This window comes from Pan paniscus, chromosome 12, assembly GCF_029289425.2.
Source record: "Pan paniscus chromosome 12, NHGRI_mPanPan1-v2.0_pri, whole genome shotgun sequence".
Taxonomy (NCBI): domain Eukaryota; kingdom Metazoa; phylum Chordata; class Mammalia; order Primates; family Hominidae; genus Pan; species Pan paniscus.
This window is the reverse complement of record NC_073261.2, coordinates 55,532,429-55,546,533: the sequence shown is the minus strand read 5'-3', so window position 1 is coordinate 55,546,533 and position 14,105 is coordinate 55,532,429. Positions and strand designations below refer to the sequence as shown.

General features: G+C 40.9%; 2 protein-coding genes across 2 annotated transcripts in view; one reads left to right on the top strand and one right to left on the bottom strand.

The window, feature by feature from the left end:
• The window catches only part of CD207 (CD207 molecule), a 45,785-nt gene that overhangs the window by 12,871 nt on the left and 18,809 nt on the right, over positions 1–14,105 (bottom strand). The window contains exon 2 of the mRNA XM_055107810.1: positions 8,804–8,924. The gene's annotated coding sequence lies outside the window, so the exon portion shown is untranslated. The remainder of the gene's footprint in view (positions 1–8,803; positions 8,925–14,105) is intronic.
• On the top strand, positions 1,326–2,426 carry LOC100975425 (heterogeneous nuclear ribonucleoprotein A1-like). The gene has a single exon (XM_055107811.2). The coding sequence runs from the start codon at positions 1,381–1,383 to the stop codon at positions 2,341–2,343; it is 963 nt and encodes a 320-aa protein (XP_054963786.1). The 5' UTR covers positions 1,326–1,380; the 3' UTR covers positions 2,344–2,426.

Here is a 14,105-nt window from a genome sequence, read left to right as displayed (position 1 = left end):
GACTGTTAGGAGGAAAACTAACAAACAGAAAGGAATAGCATCAACATCAACATCAATAAAAAGGACATCCACACCAAAACCATGCCAACATCAAAGACCAAAGGTAGATAAAACCACGAAGATGGGGAGAAACCAGAGCAGAAAAGCTGAAAATTCTAAAGAACAGAGCACCTCTTCTCCTCCAAAGGATCGCAGCTCCTCGCCAGCAACAGAACAAAACTGGGTGGAAAATGACTTTGACGAGTTGACAGAAGTAGGCTTCAGACGGTCGATAATAACAAACTTCTCTGAGTTAAAGGAGCATGATCTAACCCATTGCAAGGAAGCTAGAAACCTTGAAAAAAGGTTAGACGAATGGCTAACTAGAATAAACAGTGTAGAGAAGACCTTAAATGACCTGATGGAGCTGAAAACCATGGCATGAGAACTTCGTAACACATGCACAAACTTCAATAGCTGATTCGATCAAGTGGAAGAAAGGATATCCGTGATTGAAGATCAAATTAATGAAATAAAGCGAGAAGACAAGATTAGAGAAAAAAAGAGTAAAAAGAAACAAACAAAGCCTCCAAGAAATATGGGACTATGTGAAAAGACCAAATCTACGTTTGATTAGTGTACCTGAAAGTGATGGGGAGAATGGAACCAAGTTGGAAAACACTCTTCAGGATATTATCCAGGAGAACTTCCCCAACCTAGCAAGGCAGACCAACATTCAAATTCAGGAAATACAGAGAACACCACAAAGATACTCCTCAAGAAGAGCAACGCCAAGACACATAATTGTCAGATTCACCAAAGTTTAAATGAAGGAAAAAATGTTAAGTCCAGCCAGAGAGAAAAGTCGAGTTACCCAGAAAGGGAAGCCCATCAGACTAACAGTGGATCTCTCAGCAGAAACCCTACAAGCCAGAAGAGAGTGGGGGCCAATATTCAACATTCTTAAAGAAAATAATTTTTAACCCAGAATTTCATATCCAGCCAAACTAAGCTTCATAAGTGAAGGAGAAATAAAATCCTTTACAGACAAGCAAATGCTGAGAGATTTTGTCACCACCAGGCCTGCCTTACAAGAGCTCCTGAAGGAAGCACTAAACATGGAGAGGAACAACTGGTACCAGCCACTGCAAAAACATGCCAAATTGTAAAGACCATTGATGCTATGAAGAAACTGCATCAATTAACGGGCAAAATAACCAGCTAACATCATAATGACAGGATCAAATTCACACATAACAATTATTAACCTTAAATGTAAATGGGCTAAATGTCCCAATTAAAAGACACAGACTGGCAAATTGGATAAAGAGTCAAGACCCGCTTTCTGCCCGTGGACGCCGCCGAAGAAGCATCGTTAAAATCTCTCTTCACCCTGCCGTCATGTCTAAGTCAGAGTCTCCTAAAGAGCCCGAACAGCTGAGGAAGCTCTTCTTTGGAGGGTTGAGCTTTGAAACAACTGATGAGAGCCTGAGGAGCCATTTTGAGCAATGGGGAACGCTCACGGACTGTGTGGTAATGAGAGATCCAAACACCAAGCGCTCCAGGGGCTTTGGGTTTGTCACATATGCCACTGTGGAGGAGGTGGATGCAGCTATGAATGCAAGGCCACACAAGGTGGATGGAAGAGTTGTGGAACCAAAGAGAGCTGTCTCCAGAGAAGATTCTCAAAGACCAGGTGCCCACTTAACTGTGAAAAAGATATTTGTTGGCGGCATTAAAGAAGACACTGAAGAACATCACCTAAGAGATTATTTTGAACAGTATGGAAAAATTGAAGTGATTGAAATCATGACTGACCGAGGCAGTGGCAAGAAAAGGGGCTTTGCCTTTGTAACCTTTGATGACCATGACTCCGTGGATAAGATTGTCATTCAGAAATACCATACTGTGAATGGCCACAACTGTGAAGTTAGAAAAGCCCTGTCAAAGCAAGAGATGGCTAGTGCTTCATCCAGCCAAAGAGGTCGAAGTGGTTCTGGAAACTTTGGTGGCGGTCGTGGAGGTGGTTTCGGTGGGAATGACAACTTTGGTCGTGGAGGAAACTTCAGTGGTCATGGTGGCTTTGGTGGCAGCCGTGGTGGTGGTGGATATGGTGGCAGTGGGGATGGCTATAATGGATTTGGTAATGATGGAAGCAATTTTGGAGGTGGTGGAAGCTACAATGATTTTGGCAATTACAACAATCAGTCTTCAAATTTTGGACCCATGAAGGGAGGAAATTTTGGAGGCAGAAGCTCTGGCCCCTATAGCGGTGGAGGCCAATACTTTGCAAAACCGCGAAACCAAGGTGGCTATGGCGGTTCCAGCAGCAGCAGTAGCTATGGCAGTGGCAGAAGATTTTAATTAGGAAACAAAGCTTAGCAGGAGAGGAGAGCCAGAGAAGTGACAGGGAAGCTACAGGTTACAACAGATTTGTGAACTCAGCCAAGCACAGTGGTGGCAGGGCCTAGCTGCTACAAAGAAGACATGTTTTAGACAAATACTCATGTGTATGGGCAAAAAACTCGAGGACTGTATTTGTGACTAATTGTATAACAGGTTATTTTAGTTTCTGTTCTGTGGAAAGTGTAAAGCATTCCAACAAAGGGTTTTAATGTAGATTTTTTTTTTGCACCCCATGCTGTTGATTGCTAAATGTAATAGTCTGATCGTGACGCTGAATAAATGTCTTTTTTTTAAAAAAAAAAAAAAAAAAAGAGTCAAGACCCATCAGTGTGCTGTATTCAGGATACCCATCTCACGTGCAGAGACACACATAGGCTCAAAGTAAAGGGATGGAGGAAGATCTACCAAGCAAATGGAAAGCAAAAAAAAGCAAGAGTTGCAATCCTGATAAATAAATCTCTGATAAAACAGACTCTAAACCAACAAAGATCAAAAGAGACAAAGAAGGCCATTACATAATGGTAAAGGAATCAATTCAACAAGAAGAGCTAACTATCCTAAATATATATGCAGCCAATACAGGAGCACCCAGATTCATAAAGCAAGTCCTTAGAGACCTACAAAGAAACTTAGACTCCCACACAGTAATAATGGGAGACTTTAACACCTCACTGTCAATATTAGACAGATCAACAAGACAGAAGGTTAACAAGGATATCCAGGACTTGAACTCGGCTTTGCACCAAGCAGACCTAATAGATAGCTACAGAATTCTCCACCCCAAATCGACAGAATATACATTCTTCTCAGCACCACATCACACTTATTCTAAAATTGACCACATAATTGGAAGTAAAGCACTCCTCAGCAAATGTAAAAGAACAGAAATCACAACAAACTGGCTCTCAGACTACAGTGCAATCAAATTAGAAATCAGGATTAAGAAACTCACTCAAAACCACACGACTACATGGAAACTGAACAACTTGCTCCTGAATGACTACTGGGCAAATAACAAAATGAAGGCAAAAATAAAGATGTTCTTTGAAACTAATGAGAACAAAGACACAACATACCAGAATCTCTGGAACACATTTAAAGCAGTGTGTAGGGGGAAATTTATAGCACTAAATGCCCACAAGAGAAAGCAGAAAAGATCAAAAATCGACACCCTAACATCACAATTAAAAGAACTAGAGAAGCAAGAGCAAACATATTCAAAAGCTAGCAGAAGGCAAGAAATAACTAAGATCAGAGCAGAACTGAAAGAGATAGAGACACAAGAAACCCTTCAAGAAATGAATGAATCCAGAAGCTGGTTTTTTGAAAAGATCAACAAAATTGATAGACCACTAGCAAGACTAATAAAGAAGAAAAGAGAGATGAATCAAATAGATGCAATAAGAAATGATAAAGGGGATATCACCACCGATCCCACAGGAATACAAACTACCATCAGAGAATACTATAAACACCTCTATGCAAATAAACTAGAAAATCTAGAAGAAATGGATAAATTTCTGGACACATACACCCTCCCAAGACTCAACCAGGAAGAAGTGAATCCCTGAATAGACCAATAACAGGCTCTGAAATTGAGGCAATAATTAATGGCCTACCAAACAAAAAAAGTCCAGGACCAGATGGATTCACAGCCGAATTCTACCAGAGGTGCAAAGAGGAGCTGGTACCATTCCTTCTGAAACTATTCCAATCAACAGAAAAAGAGGGAATCCTCCCTAACTCATTTTATGAGGCCAACATCATCCTGATACCAAAGCCTGGCAGAGACACAACAAAAAAAGAGAATTTTAGACCAATATCCCTTATGAACATTGATGCGAAAATCCTCAAGAAAATACTGGCAAACCGAATCCAGCAGCACATCAAAAAGCTTATCCACCATGATCAAGTCGGCTTCATCCCTGGGATGCAAGGCTGGTTCAACATACTCAAATCAATAAACGTAATCCATCACATAAACAGAACCAATGACAAAAACCACATTATTATCTCAATAGATGCAGAAAAGGCCTTTGACAAAATTCAATAGCGCTTCATGCTGAAAACTCTCAATAAACTAGGTGTTGATGGAATGTATCTCAAAATAATAAGCGCTATTTATGACAAACCCACAGCCAATATCATACTGAATGGGCAAAAACTGGAAGCATTCCCTTTGAAAGCAGGCACAAGACAAGTATGCCCTCTCTCACCACTCCTATTCAACATAGTGTTGGAAGTTCTGGCCAGGGCAATCAGGCAAGAGAAAGAAATAAAGGGTATTCAATTAGGAAAAGAGGAAGTCAAATTGTCCCTGTTTGCAGATGACATGATTGTATATTTAGAAAACCCCATCGTCTCAGCACAAAATCTTCTTAAGCTGATAAGCAACTTCAGAAAAGTCTCAGGATACAAAATCAATGTGCAAAAATCACAAGCATTCCTATACACTAATAACAGACAGAGAGCCAAATCATGAGTGAATTCCCATTCACAATTGCTACAAAGAGAATAAAATACCTAGGAGTCCAACTTACAAGGGATGTGAAGGACCTCTTCAAGGAGAACTATAAACCACTGCTCAGTGAAATAAAAGAGGACACAAACAAATCGAAGAACATTCCATGCTCATGAATAGGAAGAATCAATATTGTGAAAATGGCCATACTGCTCAAAGTAATTTATAGATTCAATGCCATCACCATCAAGCTACCAATGACTTTCTTCACAGAAGTGGAAAAAACTACTTTAAAGTTCATGTGGAACCAAAAAAAGAGCCCGCATAGCCAAGACAATCCTAAGCCAAAGGAACAAAGCTGGAGGCATCACGCTACCTGACTTCAAACTATACTACAAGGCTACAGTAACCAAAACAGCATGGTACTGGTACCAAAACAGATATATAGACCAATGGAACAGAGCAGAGGCCTCAGAAATAACACCACACATCTACAACCATCTGATCTTTGACAAACCTAACAAAAACAAGCAATGAGGAAAGGATTCCCTATTTAATAAGTGGTGCTGGGAAAACTGGCTAGCCATATGTAGAAAGCTGATACTGGATCCCTTCCTTACACCTTATACAAAAATTAATTCAAGATGGAGTAAAGACTTAAATGTAAGACCTAAAACCATAAAAACCCTAGAAGAAAACCTAGGCAATCTGTTTCAGGACATAGGCATGGGCAAAGACTTCATGACTAAAACACCAAAAGCAATGGCAACAAAAGCCAAAATAGACAAATGGGATCTAATTAAACTAAAGAGCTTCTGCACAGCAAAAGAAACTACCATCAGAGTGAACAGGCAAATTACAGCATGGGAGAAAACTTTTGCAATCTACCCATCTGACAAAGGGCTAATATCCAGAATCTACAAAGAACTTAAACAAATTGACAAGAAAAAAAACCCCATAAAAAGTGGGCAAAGGATACGAACAGACACTTCTCAAAAGAAGACATTTATGCAGCCAACAGACATATGAAAAAATGCTCATCATCATTGGTCATCAGAGAAATGCAAATCAAAACCACAACAAGATACCATCTCCCGCCAGTTAGAATGGCAATCATTAAAAAGTCAGGAAACAACAGATGCTGGAGAGGATGTGGAGGAATAGGAACCCTTCTACACTGTTAGTGGGAGTGTAAATTAGTTCAACCATTGTGGAAGACAGTGTGGTGATTCCTCAAGGATCTAGAACTAGAAATACCATTTGATCCAGCGATCCCACTACTGCGTATATACCCAAAAGACCATAAATCGTGCTACTATAAAGACACATGCAAACGTATGTTTATTGCAGCACTATTCACAATAGGAAAGACTTGGAACCAACCCAAATGCCCATCAATGATAGACTGGATTAAGAAAATGTGGCACATATACACCATGGAACACTATGCAGCCATAAAAAAGGATGAGTTTATATCCTTTGCAGGGACATGGATGAAGCTGGAAACCATCATTCTCAGCAAACTATCACAAGGACAGAAAACCAAACACCGTATGCTCTCACTCATAGGTGGGAATTGAACAACGAGAACACTTGGACACAGGGTGGGCAACATCACATGCCGGGGCCTCTCAGGGAGTGGGGAGCTGGGGGAGGGATAGCATTAGGAGAAATACCTGATGTAAATGACCAGTTGATGGGTGCAGCAAACCAACATGGCACATGTATACCTATGTAACAAACCTGCACGTTGTGCACATGTACCCTAGAACTTAAAGAATAATTTAAAAAAAATAGATGAATGCATTTTACTACGTGAAATAAGCCAGACCCAACAGACAACACATTATGTGATTCCATTCATATGACATCCGAAAAAGGAAAAACTGGAAGGATGGAAACTGATTAGTGGTTGACAAGAGCTGACAGAAAGAGAAGTGGTTGCTAAAAAGTAGATGAACAGGGGAACCTTAAGGGTGATGGAATGCCTTGCATGGTACTGTGTTGGTGTACATCACTCTATGCATTTGTCAAAACCCACAGAACTCTACATAACAAAGAGTGAAATTTCAAAAGTAAGAAAAGGACATGAACAGACACTTCTCAAAAGGAGATGTACAAATGGCCAATAAACATAAAAATGCTCAACATCATTAATCATCATAGAAGTGCAAATTAAAACCACATCTCACACCAGTCAGAATGGTTATTATTAAAAAGTCAAAAAATAATAGATATTGGTGAGGGTGCAGAGAAAAGGGAACACTTATACACTGTTGGTAAGAATGTAAATTAGTTTAGCCCCTGTGGAAAGCAGTATGGAGATTTCTCAAATAACTAAAAGTAGAACTACCATTTGGTCCAGCAATCCCACTGCTGGGATTCTACCCAAAGGAAAGGAAATCACTCTACCAAAAAGACACCTACACTTGTATGTTTATTGCAGCACTATTCACAATAGCAAAGTCATGGAATCAACCCAGGCACCCATCAATGGTGGACTGAATAAAGAAAAAATGATATATATACACCATGGAATACTGTGCAGCCATTAAAAAGAATGAAACCGTGTCCTTTGCAGCAACATGAAAGCAGCTGGAGGCCATTAACCTAACTAAGTGAATTAACACAGAAAGAAGAAACCAAATGTTCTCACTTATAAGTGGGAGCTAAACAATGCGTACCCACAGACATAAGATGAAAACAATAGATACTGAGGACTCCAAAAGTGGGGAGGGAGGGGGACAAAGGTTGGAAAACTACCTATTGAATACTATGTTCACTATTTGGGTAATAGGCTCAATAGTAGCCCAGGCTCTTCTCTCTCTCTGTCTCTCTTTTTTGTTGTTGTTGTTGTTGTTAATAGAGAAACAGGGTCTCACCATGTTGCCCAGGCTGGAGTGCAGTGGGTATTCACAGGTGCAATCAGTGCACTACACAGGCCAGAACTCCTAGGCTCAAGTGATCCTCCTGCCTCAGCCTCTGAGCAGCTGAGACTACACATGCATGCCACTGCACCTGGTGTAGGCTCTTCTTTGAAGGAGAATCTGGAAATTATATCTCCATGTCCACTACATAGGATAGTTGATCCTGACATTTGAAGGAAGAAAGTTCACTGACACAGAAATAGGGTATAGTAGGTAGTCTCAATGATCCCTGCCTTCATTTCCTGTGAGCTTGGAATCATGACCTTCCTCCATGAATGAAGTCTTCAGATGGGACCACAGCCCCAGCCAATAGTTTGACTGTAATCTCATGAGAGACCTTGAGCTTGATGCACCCAGCTAAGCTGCACCTGGATACCTGCCCACAAAAACTGAGATGATAAATATCTGTTAAAAACCACTACGTTTTAGGGTAATTTGTTATGCAGCAATAAATTACTAACACAGGGGGCAGGGAGGGTTATGAATAGGACCCAAGCAATGTATATCTCATATCTACCTAGTTCAGCCTGCAAAGCTTGGAATTCTGGAGCTCTTAACAAACAGGATGATCAATAGGCTAAGCTCCCTCAGATGTGAAGATTTGGTTCACCCTATCAAGTAAAGGACCCAGATAGCTGATGTGCTAACTAAAGGGAAAAGGAAAAAAGAATAAATGAATAATCACGGAGGGAAGTCATATGGTTTCATGAACATAGCAGAAACAAGAACTAAAAGGACTACCTGCATTTCCTCCTTTCTGTATTATATATATTTTTATATTTTTAATTTCATTTCGTTTTTCTTTCTTCTGTCATTTACCATTGGATATAACTGTTCAAATATCCAAATGGAATAATAACAGAACTAGAGGAGGGGCTGGGCACAGTGGCTCGTGCCTGTAATCCCAGCACTTTGGGAGGCTGAGGCAGGTGATCACCTGAGGTCAGGAGTTCGAGACCAGCCTGGCCAACATGGTGAAACTCTGTCTCTACTAAAAATACAAAAATTAGCTGGGTGTGGTGGTGGGCACCTGTAATCCCAGCTACTCGGAGGTTGAGGCAGGAGAATCTCTTGAACCTGGGAGGCGGAGGTTGCCGTCAGCCAAGATTGCACCACTGCACTCCAGCCTGGGTGACAGAGGGAGACTCCATCTGAAAGAAAAAGAGGAGGAAAATCAGTCGTTCAGTAATCCTAGACTTAAAGCTGGATGCAACAACTTAAAAGACAGTGGGGGGGTGCCTGCTCTTAGAAAGAGCGTATGTTTTCTGTTGGGTAAGATACAACTGCTCCAGATCAGGTGACAACAGCTTGAGGAAATGTCAGCACAAGGAAAAGTATGTGTATGGATATTGGGCTGTAAAGATAGTTGTCTTTTTGGCCTGTCCAGAATACCCTTACTGATAAAGATGAATCTCAAAAATCTATGGTAGGCAGGATCCCCAACTCCCAGTGAGAAGACAAAAAGAGTTGTTTCTTCTTTCTAACTGCCTGGCAGCTGGATCTCAGGCATATTATCCCGGCTCAGGCAGTCAGATGCCACCACCTGTGTGATTGAGACAATAATGCACTCTTTCTTTGGTTCTGCCTCTTTTTCAAGTCTTCCCATCGAATCTGAGAGCAAATGGCCACCCTCTGAATAAATTCCCTTTATGCTTAAGTTATGCAGACATAGGCTTGTTGTTTCCAATAGAGAACACTGTGACTGGGCGCAGTGACTCACGCCTGTAATCCCAGAACTTTGGGAGGTGGAGGCAGGCAGATCACTTCAGGTCAGGAGTTCAGGACTACCCTGGCCAACATTGAGAAACCCCGTCTCTACTAAAAATACAAAAATTAGCCAGGTGTGGTGGCGGGCATCTGTGATCCCAGCTACTCAGGAGGCTGAGGCAGGAGAATCGCTTGAACCTGGGAGACGGAGGCTGCAGTGAGCTGAGACCACACCACTGTACTCCAGCCTGGGTGAGAGAGTGAGACTCTGTCTCAAATAATAATAACGATAAATTTTTAAAATAAACCCTGTGTAATATACCCACCAAGTTATCCCCTTTCCTTCTAAGAGTGACCCAGCCTTCCCAACATGTGTTGCCTCGAACACTAGTCCAGGATGTTCTTCCCAGAAAAGGGTCCAAGACTAAATAAGTTGGTGAAATATTTCATACTGTCTACTTTTTTTTTGAGAATTATATTAAAGTTCCTGAGAAGTCCTGTGTTAAATATGTTTAACATTTTTATACCAGGGTTTTGGTATCATTTTGCTTTTATACTCTCTTCACAGAAGACACTTCTCACTCTGAGAAACACTGGCCTGAATTCGAGAAAGGACGATTCAGAGAGACTGAAGTTCTCTCTGATTTCCCAGTTCTAGTTTGCTCTGTGAGATCTTGCCACTTCCCCAGATGAATCACACAAAGAATCACCACCCCCTTCACAGGAAGCCATGCTCCCCACAGAATATCATCACCCTTCTATTGAGTACTCTACCTTCCCCATTACGTTCAGATGCTTCCTCAGACATTTATAAAGTGTTTTATTCTGGGGTCTGTTTAGGGCTCTCTATTCTGTTTCACTGGTCTTCAAATTATCTTGATATCACTAAACTAATAGCTGCTTTATAAAACATCTTAAAATATGGCAGGCCTCCTTTTTAACCTTTTCTTAATTAAAATTTTCTTTGCCATTTTTAACTTGCTCTTTCAAATTACCCTTTGGCAAGTCCTATTGGGATTTTAAGTGGAATTTTAGTAAAGCTGTAAAATAACTTAGGGAGAGTTGATGTCTTTAGGATAGTTTTTATATCCACCTGCATGTGGTGTTTCTCTATTTCATTTATACCTGTCGGTCAAACTTGTTTTGGTTTTCTTCTTGTGAGCACCAACCTTTTGTTTGAAGGGAAGAAAACAACATTATTATTTGTAGATGATATGATTTTTTTACCTAAACCTGGAAGAGTTACTTAAATTGATGAGGGTTAATCTTCATATAGACAAAAACAATCCACATTAATAACTTTCCTATAAACCAAAACCAGCTCATTAGAAATGGTGGATATGCAGAGCAATTGGGGGGCTTCATATATATTTAGGAACAGAATTAACAAGACTTGGTAATGGGCTTGGTGTAGAGGATGTTGGGGTGGGAGCGTCAGTGAAATATTTCAGAATTTGCCCCACTGTCACCCTGCGAGGGAAGACCATGTTGGATTAAACATTCTCCTTTCCATTCTAAAACCCAAATTTCTGCTTCTTGATGACACTTCTCAAGGTTTTTGACATTCCTGGTTTCAGGACTGTTGGTATGGTCTTAGCTACTTCGTTCTTTTCATTTTGGTTAGCTAGTCAGCTCCTACCCCACCATTGTTCCCAGAAATCTGCCTGTAGGATTCTCTGCAGCTATTTTGCATCACTCTTCTCTGGTTGTTTTGATAAAGTGGGAAGAAAGATCCTCTGTGGGAGTTACAAAGAGGAACTGAAAAGAGGAGTGAAGATTTAGAACAATAGTAAAGGATAACAGAAGAGGAAACTCACTAAAGGCAAAGAAATGGGTGGGCAGCTCAGAGACTGCTTATTCATGGTGGTCTGTAAATGTCAAAGGCTCTCAGACACACATGGAAGTAGGCAAGGGAAATGCCAAAGCTCCCATTCTGGGCTCACTTAAAACCTTGCAGGTTATAACTGCAGAAAAGAAAAAATATATATTTATATTTATATATAAATATATATAAAAGAATATATATGTATATATATATAAATGTAAATATTGCTATAAAGGAATCAAATTATTGAGAAACACACCAATCAGAATTACAGACTTTTAGGGTTAAAAGTTACCGTTTACAGTACATAACAACAATCTCTGAAGTCCAGACATCTTAAAAGACTCCTTTGTAACTGGCCAGGTGCAGTGGCTGTCACTTTGGGAGGCCGAGGTGGGCAGATCACCTGGTCAGGAGTTCGAGACCAGCCTGACCAATGTTGTGAAACCCCATTTCTACTAAAAATACAAAAATTAGCCGGGCATGGTGGTGGGCACCTGTAATCTCAGCTAATCAGGAGGCTGAGGCAGGAGAATCACTTGAACCTGGGAGGCAGAGGTTGCAGTGAGCTGAGATCATGCCACTGTATTCCAGCCTGGGAGGCAGAGTTAGACTCTGTCTCAAAAAAAAAAAAAAAAAAGACTCCTTTGTTATGAAACAGAACAGGATTATACACCTTCAACAAGTCCTCCCACTGGGCAAAAGAGTAAAACTGATGCTCTTTGTGATTATTCTCAATATACCTCCTTCTCAGTACTTGCTTTAAATAGATCTGCTTTCCTGTAGTTTTGTGGGAGGGACTATTTCTCCTCATGTCTCTAAGATCTGTTTTATGAGCACCATTCTTAACATTAAGCCTGTTCTCAAGGTTAAGACCATTAGTCCAGAAGAAAACTCCTGAGAAACTTCAATATGAAAAGTAAAAGAGTAGAAGATAATTTTAAACAAATGGAATATGCAATTGTTCATTGGTGTTTAAAATTGGCCTCTTAGGTTTAGACAGAAAACTCTGATTTGAAGTTTTGCCAGTTATCATTGTGTAAATATCCCCACGATAGCTGATTTCAACTTGGCACGATGTCACCAAACACGGTTGTGAAGAGAGGCCCACAATAGGCTCCCATAAGCCTGTAAAGGACAATGCCAGGGCACCACTGTTTTCCTCCCGTGGCCATGATCTATCCAATTGTGTGGTTTTCCCCCAGCCTTGCTCTCCAGAAAGGAGAAGAGAGGGGTTTGCCTATAGGTTTGGGATGGAAGGACAGAGATACTAGGAGTATGACACTGTTAAATGCTACCCAGGAGACCCAGAGTAGGGAAAAGATGCAAAGGCCCCAGTATAAAATGGAAGGAATGAGCCCCAGCCCCTTAGAGGAGTCTCCGTTCTGAGAACTTATCTGTCGATTTCCACCAACTTCCGCCAACAACCTGCTGTGGCTTTTAAGTTCTGTCTGTAGACTCCAAAATGAACTGTTCCTCTTCCCTGGCCACAAGAGGCCTGGCTGCCCACATGCCACAACTCCCTGATGTGGGCATGGCTCCTTTACGTGATTGTGGCCTATGGTCAGTTTCTCAGGAGTGGGTGATTGATAGGGAAAGCTCTGGTGCTTTCCCTGGAGCAAGAACCACCAGGACCACAAAGGCCTCATGTTTGGCCACCAGCTACCTCCCTACAAGGAACAAAAACCCTTTCCATGAGTGTAACAACTCCAGGGACCCGAGGACATTTCCTGGGTATGTGGGGAGAATTAGATGAATAACGGGAGAGTAAAACATAAACCTGATCCCACTAGTCCTTTGCTTCAAAAGAGTCTCATTACCCTTAAAAGAAAAGAAAAATATCCTGATCATCTAACAAAACCCTTTGGGATCTGGAGCCTATCTTCACATTCCCATCTCTCACCACTCTCCTCACTGGCTTTCTTTATGTTTGGAAATATGCCAAGCCCATTTCTTCACAGGCACTTTGCACTTGTGAATGTATATATGTAGGTATGTATGTATTTACATACATGTACATATATCTTTTCTTGGTGAACCATTTGAAAGTAAATTGTAGCATTTCAGCGTTATTTGATATTTCAGCCCTTACCTAAAAACAAACAAGGATATTCTCCCCCCATAATCCTAATACAATTACCACACCCAAGGAATTTAATGTGGATAAAATATCAAAGCCGTTATAAAAATTTACAGACCAGGCACAGTGGCTCATGCCTGTAATCCCAGAACTTTGGGAGTCCAAGGCAGGAGCATCACCTGCGTCCAGGAGTTTAAGACCAGCCTGGGCAACATAGTGAAACCTCAGCTCTACAAAAAACTAAAAAAATTTGTGGTGGTGCATGCCTATAGTCCCAGATACTGTGGAGGCTGAGATGGGAGGATCACTTGAGCTTAGGAGGTCGAGGTTGCAGTAAGCCATGATCACACCATTGCACTTCAACCTGGGCAACAGAGAGGGGCTCTGTATCAGAAAAAAAAAATTTACAAAAACCCTTAAATGAAAATATTTACCCAAAAGAAGCTAGGTTTATTTCCTGATCCCAGGATCCAATTAAAGTTCACACATGGTATTTGGTTGTCACGGCTCCTTAGTTTCCATTAATCTAGGCCAGCCTCATAACCACAACCATCACTTACACACACTCCCCTCTTTTTATCTTTCATCATATTAACATATTAAAGAGTTCATGTCCATTGCTTGTAGAATGCCCAATTCTGGACTTGTCTGATTGCTTCCTTATGATTAGATTCAGGTTGTGGTTTTCTTTTAAAATAAACTGTTAGTGCAACTTGACAC

Coding starts and splice junctions, on each gene's coding strand:
- LOC100975425 (XM_055107811.2), top strand. CDS start 1,381: ATGTCTAAGTCAGAGTCTCCTAAAGAGCCCGAACAGCTGAGGAAGCTC.